At 40.7% G+C, this 18,725-nt stretch overlaps 1 protein-coding gene across 1 annotated transcript in view; it reads right to left on the bottom strand.

Annotated features, from left to right (window-relative positions):
* Positions 1 to 18,725, bottom strand: part of ntrk3a (neurotrophic tyrosine kinase, receptor, type 3a) — a 175,358-nt gene that overhangs the window by 17,683 nt on the left and 138,950 nt on the right. The window contains exons 13-15 of the mRNA XM_055009289.1: positions 11,772 to 11,960; positions 8,223 to 8,353; positions 2,506 to 2,678 (exon numbers count right to left, since the gene is read on the bottom strand). Of these exons, the coding sequence (XP_054865264.1) occupies positions 2,506 to 2,678; positions 8,223 to 8,353; positions 11,772 to 11,960 (493 nt within the window). The remainder of the gene's footprint in view (positions 1 to 2,505; positions 2,679 to 8,222; positions 8,354 to 11,771; positions 11,961 to 18,725) is intronic.

The following is an 18,725-nucleotide window of genomic DNA, read 5'->3' as shown; positions in this document are numbered from 1 at the left end:
AATATACTGTGATGGGGTTGATCTTTTAAATAATGTATTCAGGAATAGCTGCAGTGTGCACCAACAAACTCAAAGTGGTTGCTGAGGAACAGACGACAGGTAGAACAGAAAAAACAGGGTTGCTAACTTTCAACCAGTTGGAGTGAGATTCTGAGAAGGCGGAGGAGATGAGTAACTGTGTGGATAGACAGGAGGTTATCTACTACATCTATTGTTATAATGTATACCTCATAGTTATTAATTTGACAGTAATTTGAGTAACCTGACTGTTTAAATAGACCAGTAGAAGAGATGCTGCAGTAAATCTGAGGGAAAAATTTCATGTAAATCATAATTAACAACAAATAGTTCAAACCTGTTGATTGTGTAGCTGACTAACATAATTTTATGAGTTAATTTAATATTGTAATATGTTGAAAATGTTTATAGTGATAAGTTATCTAACTAAAGCAACTTACAATACTTTTAAAATGTGCTTTTATTGCTAATAGGCTACCTCTTGCCCGGTTTTGTTAATGACTTTATGACTAAGTGGTCACATTCTTTATGTAGCTACTGGAAGCATATGCAGAATAATATCACTGCAACAAATAGTCTGCTGTGCGTCATGGAAATGGAAAAAAAATCTCCTAAATACAACACTGAACTTGAGAGAAAAAATATTTAACTATAAAGAACAGATCCAAATCAAACTACATCTCAAAATATGCTCCTGTATAACTAGCTGTGTTTTCAACTGCATTTTGAAAGAAATGTCACTCCTTTGGAACATGTATATCAGACTAGTAAGTGTGAAAATGTAGAAGAATCTTCAAACAAGTTGTAAATTATTTTTTTCTCAAGCTCACTGAGTACCTTTTGTGGCTATTTGGAGAAAATTTAGGGTGAAAATATGTTTTATATAACACAACTGGGAATGTAGTTATATAATAATATCATATTTGGGAAACAGGGTTGGGTTATAAAATTACTATGTACCTTTGTATTCTCCTCTGACTGTGTTTGACTAATCTGGAAAGTTATTTGTAAATTGTCTGACCACCGAACTGGACCAACTTTTTGTTGCCACTTTGTTCCCAGATTGTAACTTCAGTGAATTCAGCATTAATGAATCATTAGAATTGATGTCTAGAACGTTGAGAATAAACAAGCAATTTGTGATAAATTGGAAAGTAAATAATACAAATACTCCTTAAATCAGTGAAATCAGTGGCTTTGGGCAGTCAGCCACTGTATATCCGTTGTTTTTTTGTTTTTTTTTATCTCATCACTCTGTAATGCTGGCATCAGTAGAGGGCAGAAACCATGCTTGGCCAAAGGCCTGTTTCCAGTGCAAATCTTTTGTGCTTGAGAAATAATTGAAGTTACATACATATACGTATATATATGCACTAATGACTTACAGTCAGTAAACTCAGCTTGTGGTCCAGCCACAGTTGGTTAGACCAGTCAGTTTCCTATATGGAGCTACTGGCTGTTATGGGAGGTTTAAGTTAGCTTGTGAGAAACAGATGGTTCATCCATTTACCTGCCAAGGAGTTCTTGAAAGCGTCTGCTCTGTTAACCCTATGAATACTAGGTTATTTTTCAGGTATTGTCACTTACTTTTCTTTTGAGCTCTGATCTTGGCCATTAGAGGGCTAGCCAGACAACCTTTTTTTTCAGTTAGGGCCCCCAGATCATTTGATATGATAATACTTTAAGAGTTTTTTTTTTTTTTTTTTTAAGATGGCCTTTATACCAAGGTTATTTTTTATATTTTTTCGTGTATCTCATCATAAAATCCTGGCAACAAAGATAGCTTATTACAGTTGCATAGGGGAGATTGTTTGGAACCTGCCATTATCAGAAGTTTGGTGGTGGGATATTGTATAGCTTAGGAATTGGGGAGCGGGCTAACAAAAATAAATGCCATTAATTTTTTCACTTAAGTCTCCACATACAGTAGGCTACAGTCTGCAGTGGCAAACCAGGCAAGTGCCTCCCTTTAACCTTAATGCGCAAAGTGCATCTGTGAGCCCCACAGATGCACTAAGCGTTCATCAAGTCCTACTTATTTAGTAGTTTACACTATGACATATTCAAACACTTGTATAAAATTGCTTGATTCAACTAGCCTTACTTTGAAGTCCTATCCTCGTGACACCAGTGGGCTGCATTTGACTGTCTGAAATATTACTTTATTTGGTATAATTGCTTTTATATCTGTCAACATTTCTTAAAATACATTGCAAGCAACTTGTATAAGTTGTGGGGACATAAAATATAGACAAATCTTGGTTTTCACGTGAAATGAAAAAAATCATTGAGTCATTTTGTTTATTTTTTTTTGAAGGGATAAAGTGCCTGCAGCATTCCAGCATCAACACTATGTGTAGTTTCTGTTGGATTAGAACAAATGAAAAATATTAGTGTAGGCATAATTTTTACTCGGAATTCATGATAAGCAAGGCAGATTGCATTACAACAGATGCACGCCTCCCCCACCGTCTTACTTGAACTCACCTGAGAAACTTATTGAGATCTCCGTGCTTCATGTACTCAAAGACCATGATGAGAGGGTCTCCATCGACACACACGCCGTAGAACTTCACTATGTGCTCGTGCTGAAGGTTGGTCAGCAGCTCAGCCTCACGCTGGAAATCTTTCCTGGCTGCAAGAGTGGGGTCCTTCAGAGTCTGGAAAGAGAAGAAGTTAGAGAGTATGTAATCAATACATGGTCAAATCATGGCTGCATCAAAGAATACATTGTGGTAGCTGTGGGGACAGTCCTCTCTTCTGTATTTATCCTGTCGTAGAGCCCCAGCCATGGAAACATTGCTCCTTCATCTAAGTATTCTAAATCCTTTTTAGTCAGCAGTTACATATACAAATTGCAAATGTAGCCGACAACAGCTTTACAAACTGTCCAAATAACTAACAGCCCAGTTTGTTTATGATTTCTTAAACACTGAAAATTCTGTTTGTGCAATAAAAATGATTAACTAAATACAAACAATAAAAGAAAATTTTCTGACAGCTGTGATGGAGCTTGGAACTGACACTGAGGTATGTGACCCACGATTTAACTACATTTGATAAACTATGACTCTGTTACAACTCGCCTGTTTGATGTGAAGAATTACACACAAAACCACTAAAGTTGTATGTTTATGGACATTTCAGTTTGTAATAGATATTTGTTGAAATTGTAGAGCAAAGTAAATGAGAAAGTTGGCAGCCAAGTGCCTTCACCAAATTGCTTCCAAAACTCAAAGTACATTGTAATCTTGTGTTTGCCACACTCATCCCAGGGTCAAGATAAAATTTCCCCAACAGAGATGCTTTTTAACTACTCTATAATGTTGACATACTTTAAGAGGGTATACATACTTAAAATGAAACTGTGCAGTATAATGACAGAACATAGAATCTAACAGCTGAATCATAACAATTACCTTGATAAACACTACAGGATGCAGATGGGCAAATTGCAGCAGTAAACAACAGTACAACATACAACATATAGAAAATACAATGAGTACTGCTGCCCTGTTTACCTTCATTTTCTAATGTTTCATTTCACTCATACTCTTGCCGTGCGTTTGTTTTCTGTGTAACTGTCATTCCTGTCTCTTCAACAACAGTATGATCAGCTTTCTTTCTTAACACAACAAGGTTCTAAGGGGTAAAAAAAAAAAAAGGCAACATCCAGGAAGGATAAGCAAACTGACTGCAGGCAAAAGACAACATATTATGAATGACAATTGGTTGAAACGCTCTGATTACTGTTGATAGCTTTAGTAGTAGTACTGTCACAGATCTTATTTTGATTTGACAGACTGTGTGTGTGACATCAGCAGACTGGAGGACAATTGCCAGGCTGTCAGCGGCTGGGGCTTGATTGATGGTCATCTCAGCTCTCGTCACATCAAAATTATTGAAAAACTAGTTAAGCTGCTCTGCCAATGAAGCACTACTGCTGGTCAGGCCCCTCGTGTTATTCCCCCCAGTAATGCAATGAATTCCCTGCCATGCCTGCCGAGGGTCCAAGTTGGCAAAGTGGTCTTCAATCCTCTGTTTTTATGTTGCCTTAGCATCCCTTATACCCCACCTCAGGTTAGCTCTGGCCATGCTGTATTTCTGTGTGTCACTAGACCTAAAAGCAGTGTTTTGGGCTTTCAGCAGGAGTTTTATGTCCCTGTCCACAGCTTGCTGTTAGAGAACATGCGGACCCGCTTCATGTTGGCAACATGGTCCATACAGCATTTGATCTAAAACAGCACTGAGGAAATATAGCTGTCAATATTGTTCTCCTCAAATGCAGTCCAATCAGTGCTACTGAAGCAGTCCTGCAGCTGTTCAGAAGCTCCCTCTGGCCATACTTGTATTGTGCTAGCAACTGGTTTGACCATTTTAACAATTGGTCTGTATGCAGGAGTCAGAAACAAGGAGATATTTTCAAGTTTGCCGAGGTGGGGGAGATATATTGCCTTAAAATCGTGATGTTGCTATATGTGGTCAAGGGTGTTTTTTCCTCACATGGCACACTGGACATGTTGCTAAAACTTGGGAAGGACAGTCTTTAAATTGGCTCTGTTGAAATTAGAGGTCGACCGATATGGGATTTTCAAAGGCCGATGCCGATACCGATTTTTTAAAAAATTTTCAGCCGATGGCCGATATCTAAAGCCGATTGTAGAAGCTGATTTTTAAGGCCGATATCCTTTTTTTTAAAAGCACATCGATTACAAAAGGCAATTTAAACACTAAAAGTATATACATGTATATATTACAAATTAAATACACTAGTAGAACTCTAACATTTATTGAACACAAAAAGTGAAAAAGTACAATAACATAAAAAAAATACTTAAAGTTTACAAAAAATACAATTAAAAAGTAACCTGAAAGTGCAATTGCTTGTTAAAGTAAAAAAGATAAACATGATCACAAAATAAAAACTGTAACAAATGCTAATTAAATTAAATAACGTAGTGCAGTTAAACATTACAAATCTTTAGATAAACCACAAAATAAAACACAAAAGTTTATGTCACTATTTGAGTCTTAAAGTATGATAATAATTGTAATATATAGTCAGTATTTAGCTTTTTTTCCTCACATGAAATGTGAGCAATCTTGCACAACATACATTTTTTACACAGATTTTTCTTTCTTTCCCTTTCTAAGGGAAAAGCGGTTTTGGAAAAAGTCCATATATTGGCCCAAAACATCGGCCGGCCGATGTATTGGTCGACCTCTAGTTGAAATCCCCTATTACAAAAACTCCATCTGGGTGGGCCTGCTGTTGTTTGCTAATGGCTGTTACCAAGTAGCCCAGAGCTGTCATGGTGTTAGCATCTGGAGGTATGTAAACAGCAATAATAATTACAACTGTAAACTCTTGTGGGAGGTAGAAGGGGCAGCAGTTAAGGAATAAATACTCCAAGTCCGGGGAGCAGTAAGTGTCTGTTATTGCCACATTTGTGCACCAGTTGTTGTTAATGTATAAGATAAAAATAAAAATAATGTCTTATTGTTATTACACAGCTTTGTGGAACAGTCACAGAATCAAGGTTATTGCAGCTCCATCCCTCCCCCCAATATTTACTGGTAGTGGATGTGGAACAGTGGATCAGCTCTTTACCCCTGTGACTGTGGCTCAGGTGGTAGAGCGGACTGTCCGCTGATCGCAAGGATGATGATTCAATCCCCTGCCCATCCACAAGTCGAGGTGTCCTTGGGCAAGAAGTCAAAGAGTCTCAAAACTGCTCCTGATGCCAGGCAACCACTGAAGTGTGAATGGGTGAATGCAAAGCACTTTGAGTATATAAGTGCAGCCATTTAGCTGCTCTGGGCCATTCCAAGTGTATTTTGTGGAGTTGGAAAATGGCAACGTTATGTACTCCTGTGTACACTGTGGTGGGTGGTATGGTGTACTAGTCCCGCTGCTATGAGCCAGCCGTTCCTTGTACAACCAAATTGAGAACTGTTTTCTTATCCTTGACACAAAGTGAAACACATTTCCAGGTAATGGTCTCCACCAAGACTGCCCTTTGTGTCTGACCCTGATATTCATAGATAAGATCTCAAGTTGTAGGAGGGTGTCCTTAGGAACCATAAAGCCTCTTTGCGTATTCCAGATGATGTGTTTCTGTGGCCTTAATCAGTCTGTGACTTTCAGTAGGATGGTTTGCATCTGAGTGTGAAGCAGCCAGGATGTGAATCAGTACCTTCAAGTCTGATGCCATGGTTCTCTGCTGGAAACAAATGGATTAATCTCTCTGGGCTGGGAGAGATTTGCTGAGGAGGGAGCTGAGCTAGAAGGCAAGGTCCTCAGTTTACCAGCTGATGTTAGTTCCAACCTTCACCTATGTTCATGAGTTGTGGGCAGTGAAAGAATGAGACAGCGGATCCAAGTGGGCCAAATGACTTTCCTCTGTAGAATGGCTGGGCTCTCTCCTGGAGACAGAATGAAAAGCTTGGACTTTCAAAGGGTGCTTGAGGAAGAGTCACTGCTACCTCACATCAAATAGGAGGAGACTCAGGTGGAGACTTTTTAAAGGGAGAAGTTAAAAACTGTTGTCAGGAAAATATATGTATCAAACGGCCTGCTTAGCCTGTTGCCACCGCAAATCCACTCTGGATAAGCAGAGGAAAATGGATGGATGTTCGAGCAGTATTCTGTCCTCACTTAATTTGCTTTTTTCTTTATCTGCAATTGCCTTGAAAGACTCACTCACTGTTCTCAGATCTCCTACTGTCTTTGGTGAAGCTCAGCTCCTAGCTCCTTAAATCTGTCTCTGTTCAAGCATTTACCCCTGTTCCTCTTGCCCCAGTTTACAGCTTACAGCCCAACCTCAGCCTCGGCCTCCGCCTTAAGTTCCCAGCTTTTTGCCTAAGTCTCAGCCCCGCAGTGCTCAGCTAATAGCCCCAGATTTCCAGCTACCTGATTAAGCTCTGGCTTCTGTTTTCCTGCTGTCAGCCCAGGTTCTCTCTACCATTATCTGTATAGCACTGGTCATTCCTCACTTTACCTTGCCTGCCATAAAATGAGTTGTCTGTTATCTGATCTCTCTGTCTTGCGCCTGTGTGTTTGCACTTGGGTCCAGTAGCTTATCCATTACATAATGAATGTGAGGTCGAAAATATTTATGTGTGTATAGTGTATCTGACATTGGGCTAGCTGTAAAAATTGTTAAAAAAAAAAAGCATAAGGCAGCAGAGGCAATGAGTGCTGCAGGATTAAAAAGGATGCAGCCATAATTCCTTTATATCTTCACTAAGACTAATATCTGTCTGCTACAAGTCAATATGTCAGCCATGTTTCCTTAAATAACTGCTGCCGTACTGAAAAAATCCCATCTCTTTATTATATTTCATTATGATTAATATTGAAAAATTGCTAAACTCTGTATGTGTTAAAGGAATAGATTTGGTTTTGTTTTTCGATTTGGATTGCAGGGTAGACAGGAGTAATACGCTTCTCAGTAAATTGTTATGGACAGAGTCAGCAGCAAATTGTAGTTTAGCCACCTCAAGGAGGAGAATCATCTACCTCAACTGGTTGGGCTTAGATTAAAGGGTAGAGAGAAAAAGGTAGCAGATGGAGGACAGACAATGTATAAAAATAACTAAAGAACTTATTCAGTCTATGTTTTCTTCAAAGTCACCACATTTAACTGAGAAAACATTTGGCCATCAGTTGATTTACGGTTCTCCAATTATTTGTTGTACTGTCAATGTATACGTCCTAGGAAGTCCATCTCAATGGCTGATATGAATGTTTTTGTTCTCACTCAGTTGTAACACTAATGCAACCATACTTGCTGGTAAAAGCCTGCATCTTTCAAACTCCACACCAACAGTTTGCAACTTAAACTTTCTGTTTCACATTTGTAGTCTACAAACCAATGCTAAAATTATTAAGTGATGTCTCTGGAGAAATTTTCTCTGCATTTAATTGAACTAAGTTCTTCTCCAAGCCACATAAATCCTTGATTAATGATTTTTTTTTAAAAAAAACTATGTCGTGACAACAAATTATTGTTGGCATATGAAATTAGTAGTGTCCCTTTAAGTACAACTGTGACGCATGCACGCGCACACACACACACACACACACACACACACACACACACACACACACACACACACACACACACACACACACACACACACACACACACACACACACACACACACACACACACACACACACACACACACACACCTCTTACCTTTACAGCTACCAGCATCTTGTCTTTGGTGGGACTCAGGTTGTAACATTCAGCTAGGAAGACCTTGCCAAAGGCTCCTTCTCCAAGTTCCCTCTTCAAAATAATGTCCCGCCGTTTAATATGCTGAACATCTGAGAGACACAGACATGGAAAGGGACTTAATTAACCCCTATTATAAAAATACCACACAGCTAAAAATAAAGCTTCCCAATTTTCCTTCCCACGACATACATTATGTCACACAGTAGGCTAAAGGGGTGAACACTGATCACCTGTTGCTTGCAGTTCGCATAATCCTTCCTTTCAGTTCAACCAAATGTCCCTGTGAACAGTTTTAATCGATTTAATTCTGACCTAAAGAAACAATAAATTGTTGACAAGGTTTGTGAATTATCTAAAATTATTTATAATACATACAGAGACAAACAAGCACCCTCGCATTTACACCTACTGGCAATTTAGAATTATCAATTAACCTAAGCAGGCACAGGAAGAACATGCAAACTCCTTTCAGAAAGATTCCAGGCCCAGGCACGAACTGGAGATCTTCTAACTGCGAGGTGATGGTGCTAGCTACCGAGCCACTGTGCAGCCCTCAGTCTCGGCCTTTGTTTGTTTTTCTGTTTCTGAAGCACTATGTCTGTTGTCCGACTTAGAAAATACAGATACTCCAAGATGCATTCAAATCATGCTTTGTCCTGATATAACAATCTTTGATTATTTGGCACATATTGTGGTTAAATTTGGTGTACTGCATGTACAGGTGAACTCAAAAGCAGATTTCAGACAAGTTAATATCATGAATTGTTCTTTTTTTAAATAGTGGCGCTAAGCATGGGGAACTTGGGGAAAGTGGGGGTGAAAAGTTCTGGGTGTCCTTCAGTATCTCTTGAGGACAACAACAGAGGTGCATGTGGACATAAGTGACGGCGAGATCACTTTGCTCAGTGGGCAATAGTGGAAATTATAATCCAGAGACGCTTTGAATAGAGACATACCTGTGACTGCACTGTTAAGCAAGTTGTTGGCATATTTTACCCTGGCAAGATAAGAACTTTGTGAAATGGGATTGGAGGTCACCATGCAGCATAGTGGATCAACCAGGTCTTAGTTGACCCACTCAGTTTGGCTTCTGCTCTGGACAACCCTGAGGACAGGTTCACAGTAGCCTCAGTATCTGACAGAGGGCTCGCCATACATGTGAGATGAACTAGACCAGTGGCAAAGTCATGGTAATGCGAGACCAGGAACAGCTGTACACAGACAGAGGTTGCAATATGCCAGCGGGCGGATGGTGTAAGGCTTTTCATCCATCACAGACTAAACAGGCAAAGACACTGCCACCACAGAGGGGTAACAAAAGTGACTATTAAAAAGCAATACGGTGCTGCTCACTTCAGGAAGGAGAAGTAGGAGGTATGTACTCATTGGTGGACCTGGGAATGGACGGAATGACATAAAAACAAGTAGATTAGTGCACCATTTCCTGGATCAGGCGGAATGGCTCAAAATGGCTGAAAAACACACAGGTTGCAGGATAGTGTTTGGGTAAGATGGAGTCTAGTCAGTGATATGGTAGTGAGAGAGAGTGGCTGGTTTGATATTTGTAGAACCTGAATACTAAGTAATGTTGAACTTTCCAAAAAACAGAGTCCAATGAACCGGATGGGAGTTTTGGAATCCAAATACAGGCCAGGTTTTTATGATCTGTCCAAACAAGTGGCTGCTTCTCCCCCTCTAGCCAATATTCATTCCTCCAAAGGTGGTTTTACAGTCAGCAGTTCTCCATTGTCAAAATATTAACTTTTTTTCAGCAGGGGAGAGGTGCCAGTAGAAAAAGGTACAAAGGTTCAACTTTTGGTCTGAGCCAGAGGGGGTGTGAGAGAACTTGCTGGAAGCTTCCACTTTCACAATGAACTGGCATAGTGGATTGGGTTGAGCCATGGGAGGTGCAGAGGTGAAGAGATTTTTGAGTTAGATTGCTTGGCCTCAGAGGACCAGGGGAAAGCAATGGAGGAAGAGATGATATGGGAGAGTGTTAATGCTACTATAGTTTCTAATAATACCATCATTCTGTGGTGCTGCTCAGTCACAGAAGGATGGGCCTGGCTCAACTGCATAGGCTTTCCACTGAAAGAGGCAGAAGAGGGAGAGATTTGGCCACATGCAACTTCTCTCTAAGCATGCAATCTGTCGTGTAACCACCCCAACATATAATATACCATAGCTTGGTCAGAGCACAGAATCAGCCAGCATTGGTCAAAAACCACTGAGCATGGGAGGAGGAATTCTCTGCTCTATCATGTGTCCCCAGAGAATGGCTCAGTCTCAACTGACCACAGCCCCCACTGCATGATACGGTGAAGAATGTAGTGAAGAACCGTGATATGTATGCAGAGCCTCATGAGCAGATAAGAACAGGGTGACACACACACACACACACACACACACACACACACACACACACACACACACACACACACACACACACACACACACACACACACACACACACACACACACACACACAGTGGAAAAAATATGTCGCTGGTGATGACCACACACGATGACTCTTGTAATGGTAGCAATACAGCAGTGTCTGTATCCTCGTGCGTGTGTGTGTGTGTGTGCGTGCGTGCGTGTGTGTGCGTGCGTGTGTGTGCACGCACTCGTGTGTGTCTGTAGAAGAAGAAGAGTCACTCTGTTTTTGTATACTGTATGCTTGTGTGTGTTTGTACTGTGTCTTGCAGAATCCTGAGTTTAATGGGGCTGTATAGGCAAAAAATGATTTGCTCCGCTGCCATAGCAAAACCATAATCTGTGTTCATTAAAGACAAAGAGAAGGGGAGATGTAGGGAGACTAGTAGAGAAAAAGGAAAAGAAAAAGGGAAAAAGATTCAAACAAGACACAGAAAGCAAGAAACAGGAAGCTGTAAATCGTCCATGAAGAGCATTTTTACTGATGATTCATCCATGCCCCAGTAACAGTAATAAACCCTATTTCAGGTTCACTTGGATCATTTCCTCTTCCAGTCTTAATACAAGACCAGAGTCAACTGGGCCTGCTCAACATTTTTATATGAATGACTGGATGTTGGTTGCTTGATTGTCCCATGCAGTGCTCCTGTAAGGAAGCATTTGTATTCACTGTGCTTCTCCATTTATTTGTTTGGGTTTTGTTTTGGGTGACAAGCCGAATATTAAGATTGGTGCATATCATAACGTCCTACGTTGGGCGAATTGATGAGACGAATACTGATCACGCAACATCGTCTGACGTGTGTGTGTTGTGTGTGTGAAGAGACCCAATCAACTAATTTTAGAAATTTGGGGCATATTTATTTATTTATTTCATATATATATATATATATATATATATATATATATATATATATATATATATATATATATATATATTATATATATATATATATATTTTTTTTTTTTTTTTTTTTTTTTTTTTAAATCTGCAAAAACTGACAATAATCCAAAAATATAGTACAACACATGCAGACCGCTTGGCTCCACCAACTAAATGTCTCTACTCACATGTGGTAGGTTTACTGCAGTTGTGTCCATGTCTGAAATATTGTGGGTTCTCGATAACAGGTATCCTGGTCATTCCAATTACCACAGCATCTTGCCCAGCATCCAGGGTGCAGGGGCTGATAATCCCATGGTTCACATGATGAAGGGGACTGGCAGAGTCTTCCTCACCACTCATCACTGCCACTGGACCTAGAAAGACACAGGTTTTAGTCAGATGGATTTCTCTTTATTGCCAAAGTCAAGGAGTAAGTAATTGTTTCTTCTTCTTGGATACATTACACATTCAAATCCTGTTGTATGTGGAAAGACTATGGAGGGAAGGAATGGTATGTAGGGGCAAATAAAAGGAAAGAGGGTTTGAGCTTGGTTTAAAAGAGTCAAGGAAATAACCTCATCAGTTAATCAGCAGTCCAGCATTCATGTAGCAGCTTGTTAACCAGTCATCTTCCCAACCAAACTCTCAGTCTCCCAGTCAGTAAATAATGATTTCACAAGTGCAATTAATTGTTCTGTCAGTGAGTCACCAAGACTGCAGGGTAGTCACCTATTCCAATCAACCCCTCAGCTGATTCTAATCATATTTAGATCACACTCAGGATTTGTATGATTATAAAAAAAAGACATTTTAACAAAAATGCTTAACAATATAAGGAGTATATATTGTGTCATGACGACACATCAGCATACAGGTGTGGACATTCAATGATAGTGAGCTCACCAAAGGCAGGACATTACTTACCTTCACTGAAACAAAGAAAAAAAATATGTGTACTTCTGAGCAAATTTCCAGGTTTAGAGACACATACACATACACCAAGACATTTACTAATTGTTCTGACTTTTTACATGTCTCATTAACAAAGAGTCACCACCACAGCTGAACATTGCCACTTTGGAGCGGCAGTGTTCAGTGGATAGTCTAGAAAGCATATTCAAACTCCCAGGGTTTTATCTTAACAAACCTAAGAACCAAGTCTGTCAATTCCAAAAACTTAAAAATATGAAAGTTTTAAATACATGGATTTTAAGGGGTTTAATCAATAACTGGAGTGGGACTTTTGGTGAGTAAGTACAATCTTATAACATCATTAGGAAATATGACAACTTGACTAAAATCTGAATTTGACTCCTAATGGAGCTGAGGAACTTACATGGTACAACAAGAACTTTATTCAGGAGTTTCCTGAGTTCAGAGCAGAAGCGGCCTCTCAATATGAACATTTTTTAATCTGTGGGGATTTTAACATTCACATTTGTTGTCCGTCTGATCAGCTGGCCACTGATTTCAAATGTCTGCTGTCATCTTTTGACCTTACTCAAACTGTGGATGGTCCAACACATAGTGCTTCTTCTACAGCTGCAGAGTTTGAGACTGCTTTTATGGACTCTGAGTTTTATGCTTGTGATGGAATTAATCCTACTGGATGCCCAGACAGCTTCCTGCCATCTTTTTACTCAGCTTGTTCTGCGATCCTGGACACTATCGCCCCTATTAGGTCCAGGTCCACCAAGCCCAGGACTGATCCCTGGTTAAATGACTCAACCCGGGCCCTCAGACAGCGCTGCAGACAGGCAGAGTGACACTGGAAGAAGGACAGGGTACATGTATCGCTGGAGATACTGAGGGACAGTCTCGCTCAGTATCAGAGAGCTGTGATGGAGGCTAAATCACAATATCTGTCAGATATTATTTCGACTAATGGACACTGCCCCCGTCTGTTGTTCAGTACTATTAATTCTGTTGTCAGCCCCCACACCAATCCTCTGTCTGATGCCACTGTTTCCACATGTGAGGACTTTTTATGCTTTCTTTGTGGACAATGTGATGTCTGTGAGAGCATTGAGCAGCGGCAGCATCAGCCCAGACCAGTCTGCTACAACCCTACACTCTCCAGTGTTTGACCACTTTGAGCCCATCTCCCTCTCATCCCTTACTGATGTAGTTAAACACATGAAAACAACAAATTGCCCTTTGGATGTTTTCCCAACTAAATTGCTTAAAGAGGTGTTTTCTACTGTTGGGCCTGTCCTCTTGGTTTTAATGAACATTTGTCTTAGCTCAGGATGTGTTCTGGTTTCTTTTAAACATGCTGTTGTGAGACCAGTTCTTAAAAAAACACATCTTGATGCTAATGTTCTATCTAATTTTAGACCTGTTTCTAACTTGCCTTTTATCTCTAAGTCCTTGAGAAAATTGTTTTTATACAGTTACAGGCATTTTTAGAAAACAATTTTATTCTGGAAAAATTTCAGTCTGGGTTCAGGTCATGGCACAGCACAGAGTCTGTGCTGCTTAAAGTACACAATGATATAGCTGTGTCTGTTGATGCCAAGTGTCCTGTTGTCCTTGTGCTGCTTGACTTAATGGCAGCATTTGATACAGTGGCTCATTCCATTCCATTGTCCCGCTTAACTAATTATGTTGGCATCCGTGGTACTGCACTCAAGTGGTTTAAGTCTTACCTGACCAACAGGACTTTTTCTATAGTGACTGGCGACCTGTCCTCCTCTGTTGCCTCTTTGTCTTGTGGAGTTCCCCAGGGCTCCATTTTGGGCCCTTCGCTATTTTCACTTTATATGTTGCCACTGGGGTCAGTTATAGCAAGGCATAATTTAGCATTTCACTGCTACGCCGATGATTTCCAGTTGTATTTACCGGTGTTCCCAAACAAAAGCGGTGCTCTTCAATCCCTCACAAACTGCATCAATGACATCAAGTGATGGCTGGGGAAGAATTTCCTCCATCTAAATGAGGACAAGACTGAGTACATTTTATTTGGTGACAATGTTCTTGCAGATTCAGACTCTGTCTTCAAAGCTAAAACTGACTGTAAAGAACCTTGAGGTTATTTTTGACAGTAGTTTTACATTCGTCAAACAGATCGACAGCGTGGTCAGAGCAAGTTTTTATCAATTCCGTCTTTTATCCAAAGTAAAGTTTTTTTTTTTTAAATCGCACCAACCTTGAAAGGACTATTCATGCTTTTATCAGCTCATGAATAGATTACCGCAATGCTCTTTATGTTGGTGTTTGCCAGTCAGCCCTGAGCCACCTCCAATTGGTGCAAAATGCGGCAGCCCATTTCCTGACTAACACTTCAAGGCGTCAGCACATGACCCCAGTCCTTTTTTCCCTCTGCTGGCTTCCAGTTTTTTTAGGATAGATTTTGAAATGTTGCTTTTTGTTTTTAAAGCCCTCAATGGCCTTGCGCCTATTTATTTGACTGAACTTCTTTCTGTCTGAAACCCTAACATGGTGTTAAGGTCCACAAATCAGGTGTTTCTGGAAGTCCCTAGGGCCAGGTACAAACACTGGGGTGATTGGGCCTTTTCAGTCGCTGGGCCCAGACTTTGGAACAAACTGCCCCCTGACATGCGCACCATCACTGACTTGGGCCTTTTCAAAGCCCGGCTCAAAATATATTTTTTTCAGACTGACTTTTAATACTCAGTAATGTTGTGACATTTTATGTTATTTTATGAGATTATATTGTCTTGACATGTTTTCTATTGTTGCTTCCTTTTTATTTGCTTTTATTTTAATTTTACAGTTTGATTTTAACTGGAAAGCACTTTGGTCAACTTGAGTGTTGTAAAGTGCTCTATAAATAAATTTTGATTGATTAATTGATTGATGGTGGAGAGTGAGACACTGACAAAACCTTGAGAGTAATTTTTTGAGGTCGAGCTTTACAGATGGAAGCTTTGCATTACATCGGCAGTAATACATTTTCAATAATATGCTTGACTTCTGCTTCATTTGTACCTCGTGTCCATCACTACTCTGGCATCTATCCATCCATTTTCTATCCTCCTTGATTTGTCATGTTCTTGTCAAATAAACCATTCCAGAGGAAAAAGCTGCTACTCCCAATCTATGTTTTCCATTGCCACGAGTACATTAAACTCATTTGCTACTTTCAGCAACAGTTCCACTTCATTACTGGTCCAAGCAATAAATTATCTGCTTTGCTTTTCGCCACTGCTGTCCTTCCTCCATAGCATTTTTCACAACATAGTAACCAACCCCCTCCTTCCTGTTTACAAAGGTGCATGCCTGGTGTACATGAATGGTGATGGATGGATGTGCATTTTGCAGATGTATTTGTACGCACAGATGTTATTTTTGAAATTGTGCTAAGACACTCATCTGGCTAGAATTTTCTTTTTAAATGTTGCCTTCAAATGAAAGTGCAGGTAAAAGAGGAGCTTCAGAAGCAGAGCAGGGGAGTTGAGGACAGGAGTGAGGCGATGGCTTAAAAAGTTTCTACAGGGCTTGGCGATTTCAGACACTCATCAAACATATTTTTGGTGAATTATGTATTTATTTTTTTAAACTCTCACAGATGATAAGTTGTAATTTTTGTTAGTATGAAAGAATAATGGGTTATTAACAAACACAAATCAACAGTTCAGAAATCACACAATATACCAGAGGGCATAGCCAGGTCACTGGGTTCTCTGTGGATTGTTATTGGCCTCAGCAAGTGCTGAAGACAGAAGTGACAGACAGAAAGCAAACACAAGAATGCCGGTCTGGTCTACTCGAAAGGCTGAGGAAACAACCGCACAAACCTTACGAACGCCAGATCCATCACTAACAAAATGAACAAACTAACTTTTGTAGAAACTCATACAGGACTGTTGTATTTTGAATACAATGAAGACTTGGCTTCACCCACTGATCCCCAATGTTGCCATTGAGATAACTGGACTCAAAACATTTCTCTGGGACAGAAACATGAACTCCGGTCAAAGCAAAGGATGAAGATTGAGTATTTCTGTCCACAACAACTGGTGCACTAGTGCCAAAATCATTGCCAGCCACTTTTCTTGTGATTTGGAGTACCTGACAGTTAAATGCAGGCCTATTTACCTTCCACATAAGCTTATTGTTCTTATAGTCACAGCTGTTTACATTCCACCAGATGCTAATGCTGGCATAGTCCCAGATTATTTGCACAGCACCATAACTTTCCAACACAGCACATACCAAACACATCAGTTATTCCACTAGTGGCGAAAACGCACTGGATAAAGATAGAAGACCACTTTAAGAACAACTATGCCAGTGGGTGTGACAGAGCATCCGGCACATTACCATCTACAAGACCAGCAACCTTATGATGATGCCTCACTGGCGGAGGAACTTATCTCCTTCTTTGCCTGCTTTGAGTTGAAAACAGCAAGCCCAAATATCACACTTTCACCAGCCTCAGACAGCCACAGACTCACTGTGCAGGAGCATGAGGTGAGGAATGGGCTTACAACTGTGAATCCAGGGAAAGCTGCTGGCGTTGATGGTCTGGCATGAAGGGTACTACAAGAATATGCAGATGAGCTTTCTATGGTCTTCACTAAAATCTTCAACCTGTCCCTGTCCACATTAATTATCCCACCTTGCCTAAAGTCTGCAACAACTATCCCACTGCCTAAAAAGTGGCAAGTTAAACGACTACCGCCCGATAGCCTTTACGCTAGTTGTTAAAAAAGGCTTCAAGAGGCCTTTCAAGAGAAGGTCCTACAGCACATCAAAGCCAGCCTGCCACTCACCTTCGACCTACACCAGTTTGCCTATAGAGTCAACAAGTCTACAGAAGATTGCATCACCACTGCCTTTCACACTGCACTGACCCACCTTGAACATCAGGAGAGTGATTTAAGGATGCTTTTCATAGACTTCCTCTCTACTTTAAACACTGCCATCCTCAGAAAACTGGTCACTGAACTGAGTGAACAAGGACTTTTAAAGTCCACCTGTCACTTGATCAAGAACTTTCTAACAAACTGCCCCCAGACGGTCAGAATAGAAAACCACCTCTCCTTCAGTGTCACACTCAGCACTGACTCCCCACAGGGCTGTGTGCTGAACCCCATCCTCTACTCACTGTACACATATGAACTGTTACACCATGATTAAGTTTTCTTTCAACATGACTGTGGTTTGACTTAACTCAGGAGGAGATGAAAAAACTTAAAGAGATGAAGTTCAAAAGCTGAGAGTGTGGTGTTCTGGGAACAATCTGGTGCTGAACTCCACAAAAACAAAAGAATTTTCAGACTTTCAAAGAAACCGAGCATACTCTGATTCCCTAATCATTAATGAGGACTGAGTGGAAATCAATCAATCTTTATTGGTCATTGCACATTTTCATATACAACGAAATTTCATTTGAGCTGCCCTGCCAATGACAGCTCCGACTGCTGCGCAGTGCTGCGTGCACCTTTCTTGAAGAAAAAAAGAAAAAGGACATGTTGGGATCTGGGTAGGGATAGCAGAGGGTAAAAGGAAAAAAAAAGGCTCGTTGTACCAAATGAAACCTCCAATGTTGGGAAATTCAATTTGAGAAGGAACCTAAAAAAACAAACCCGCAAACAGGCAAAGCATGACGTTAGACAAGGATAGTTGGGATAAGGATGTGGGGTGATGGAGGGGGGTAGCACCGCACAGTTAGCCGGTTCCTGTGCAGGTGCACGGATTCCTGGCTCCTGTGTATGGTGAGGGAAGCTTGTGGAGGCGGGGGGGAGGGGGGATATGGGAATGTGTGTATGAATGTTTAGCTCAGTCCTCAGTTCATGAGTCCGAATGTTTGTGTATGCGTGTAGCCCATCTTCTTCCGTCTCAGACCTCCGGTGTCTCAGTTCGCGAGGGTGGGAGTGCGATAACACAGCAAGGTTGCTATGGAGACGTCCTCGGTTGGCCCGGTCCAAAAGTCAACAGGTGTCCTTGGGAAGGTGGGGAGGGTGTAGGAGAGCTATCTCTTGGCCATGAAACTTCCAGAGGAGTTTGTTATTGTTCCAGGGGCGCCAGAATGTAATCAGTTATTCACGTTTGGGCGGGAGAGAAGTAATTTCACCTTCTCCCTACTGCTCTCAACAATTTTAGACCTCAGCTGTAGCGATTCTCACCCTGATGGCTTCCAATCTGCGACTCAAATCAACAGTCACACCAAG

This window comes from Amphiprion ocellaris, chromosome 3, assembly GCF_022539595.1.
Source record: "Amphiprion ocellaris isolate individual 3 ecotype Okinawa chromosome 3, ASM2253959v1, whole genome shotgun sequence".
Lineage (NCBI taxonomy): Eukaryota > Metazoa > Chordata > Actinopteri > Pomacentridae > Amphiprion > Amphiprion ocellaris.
This window is presented reverse-complemented; position numbering and strand designations above follow the sequence as displayed.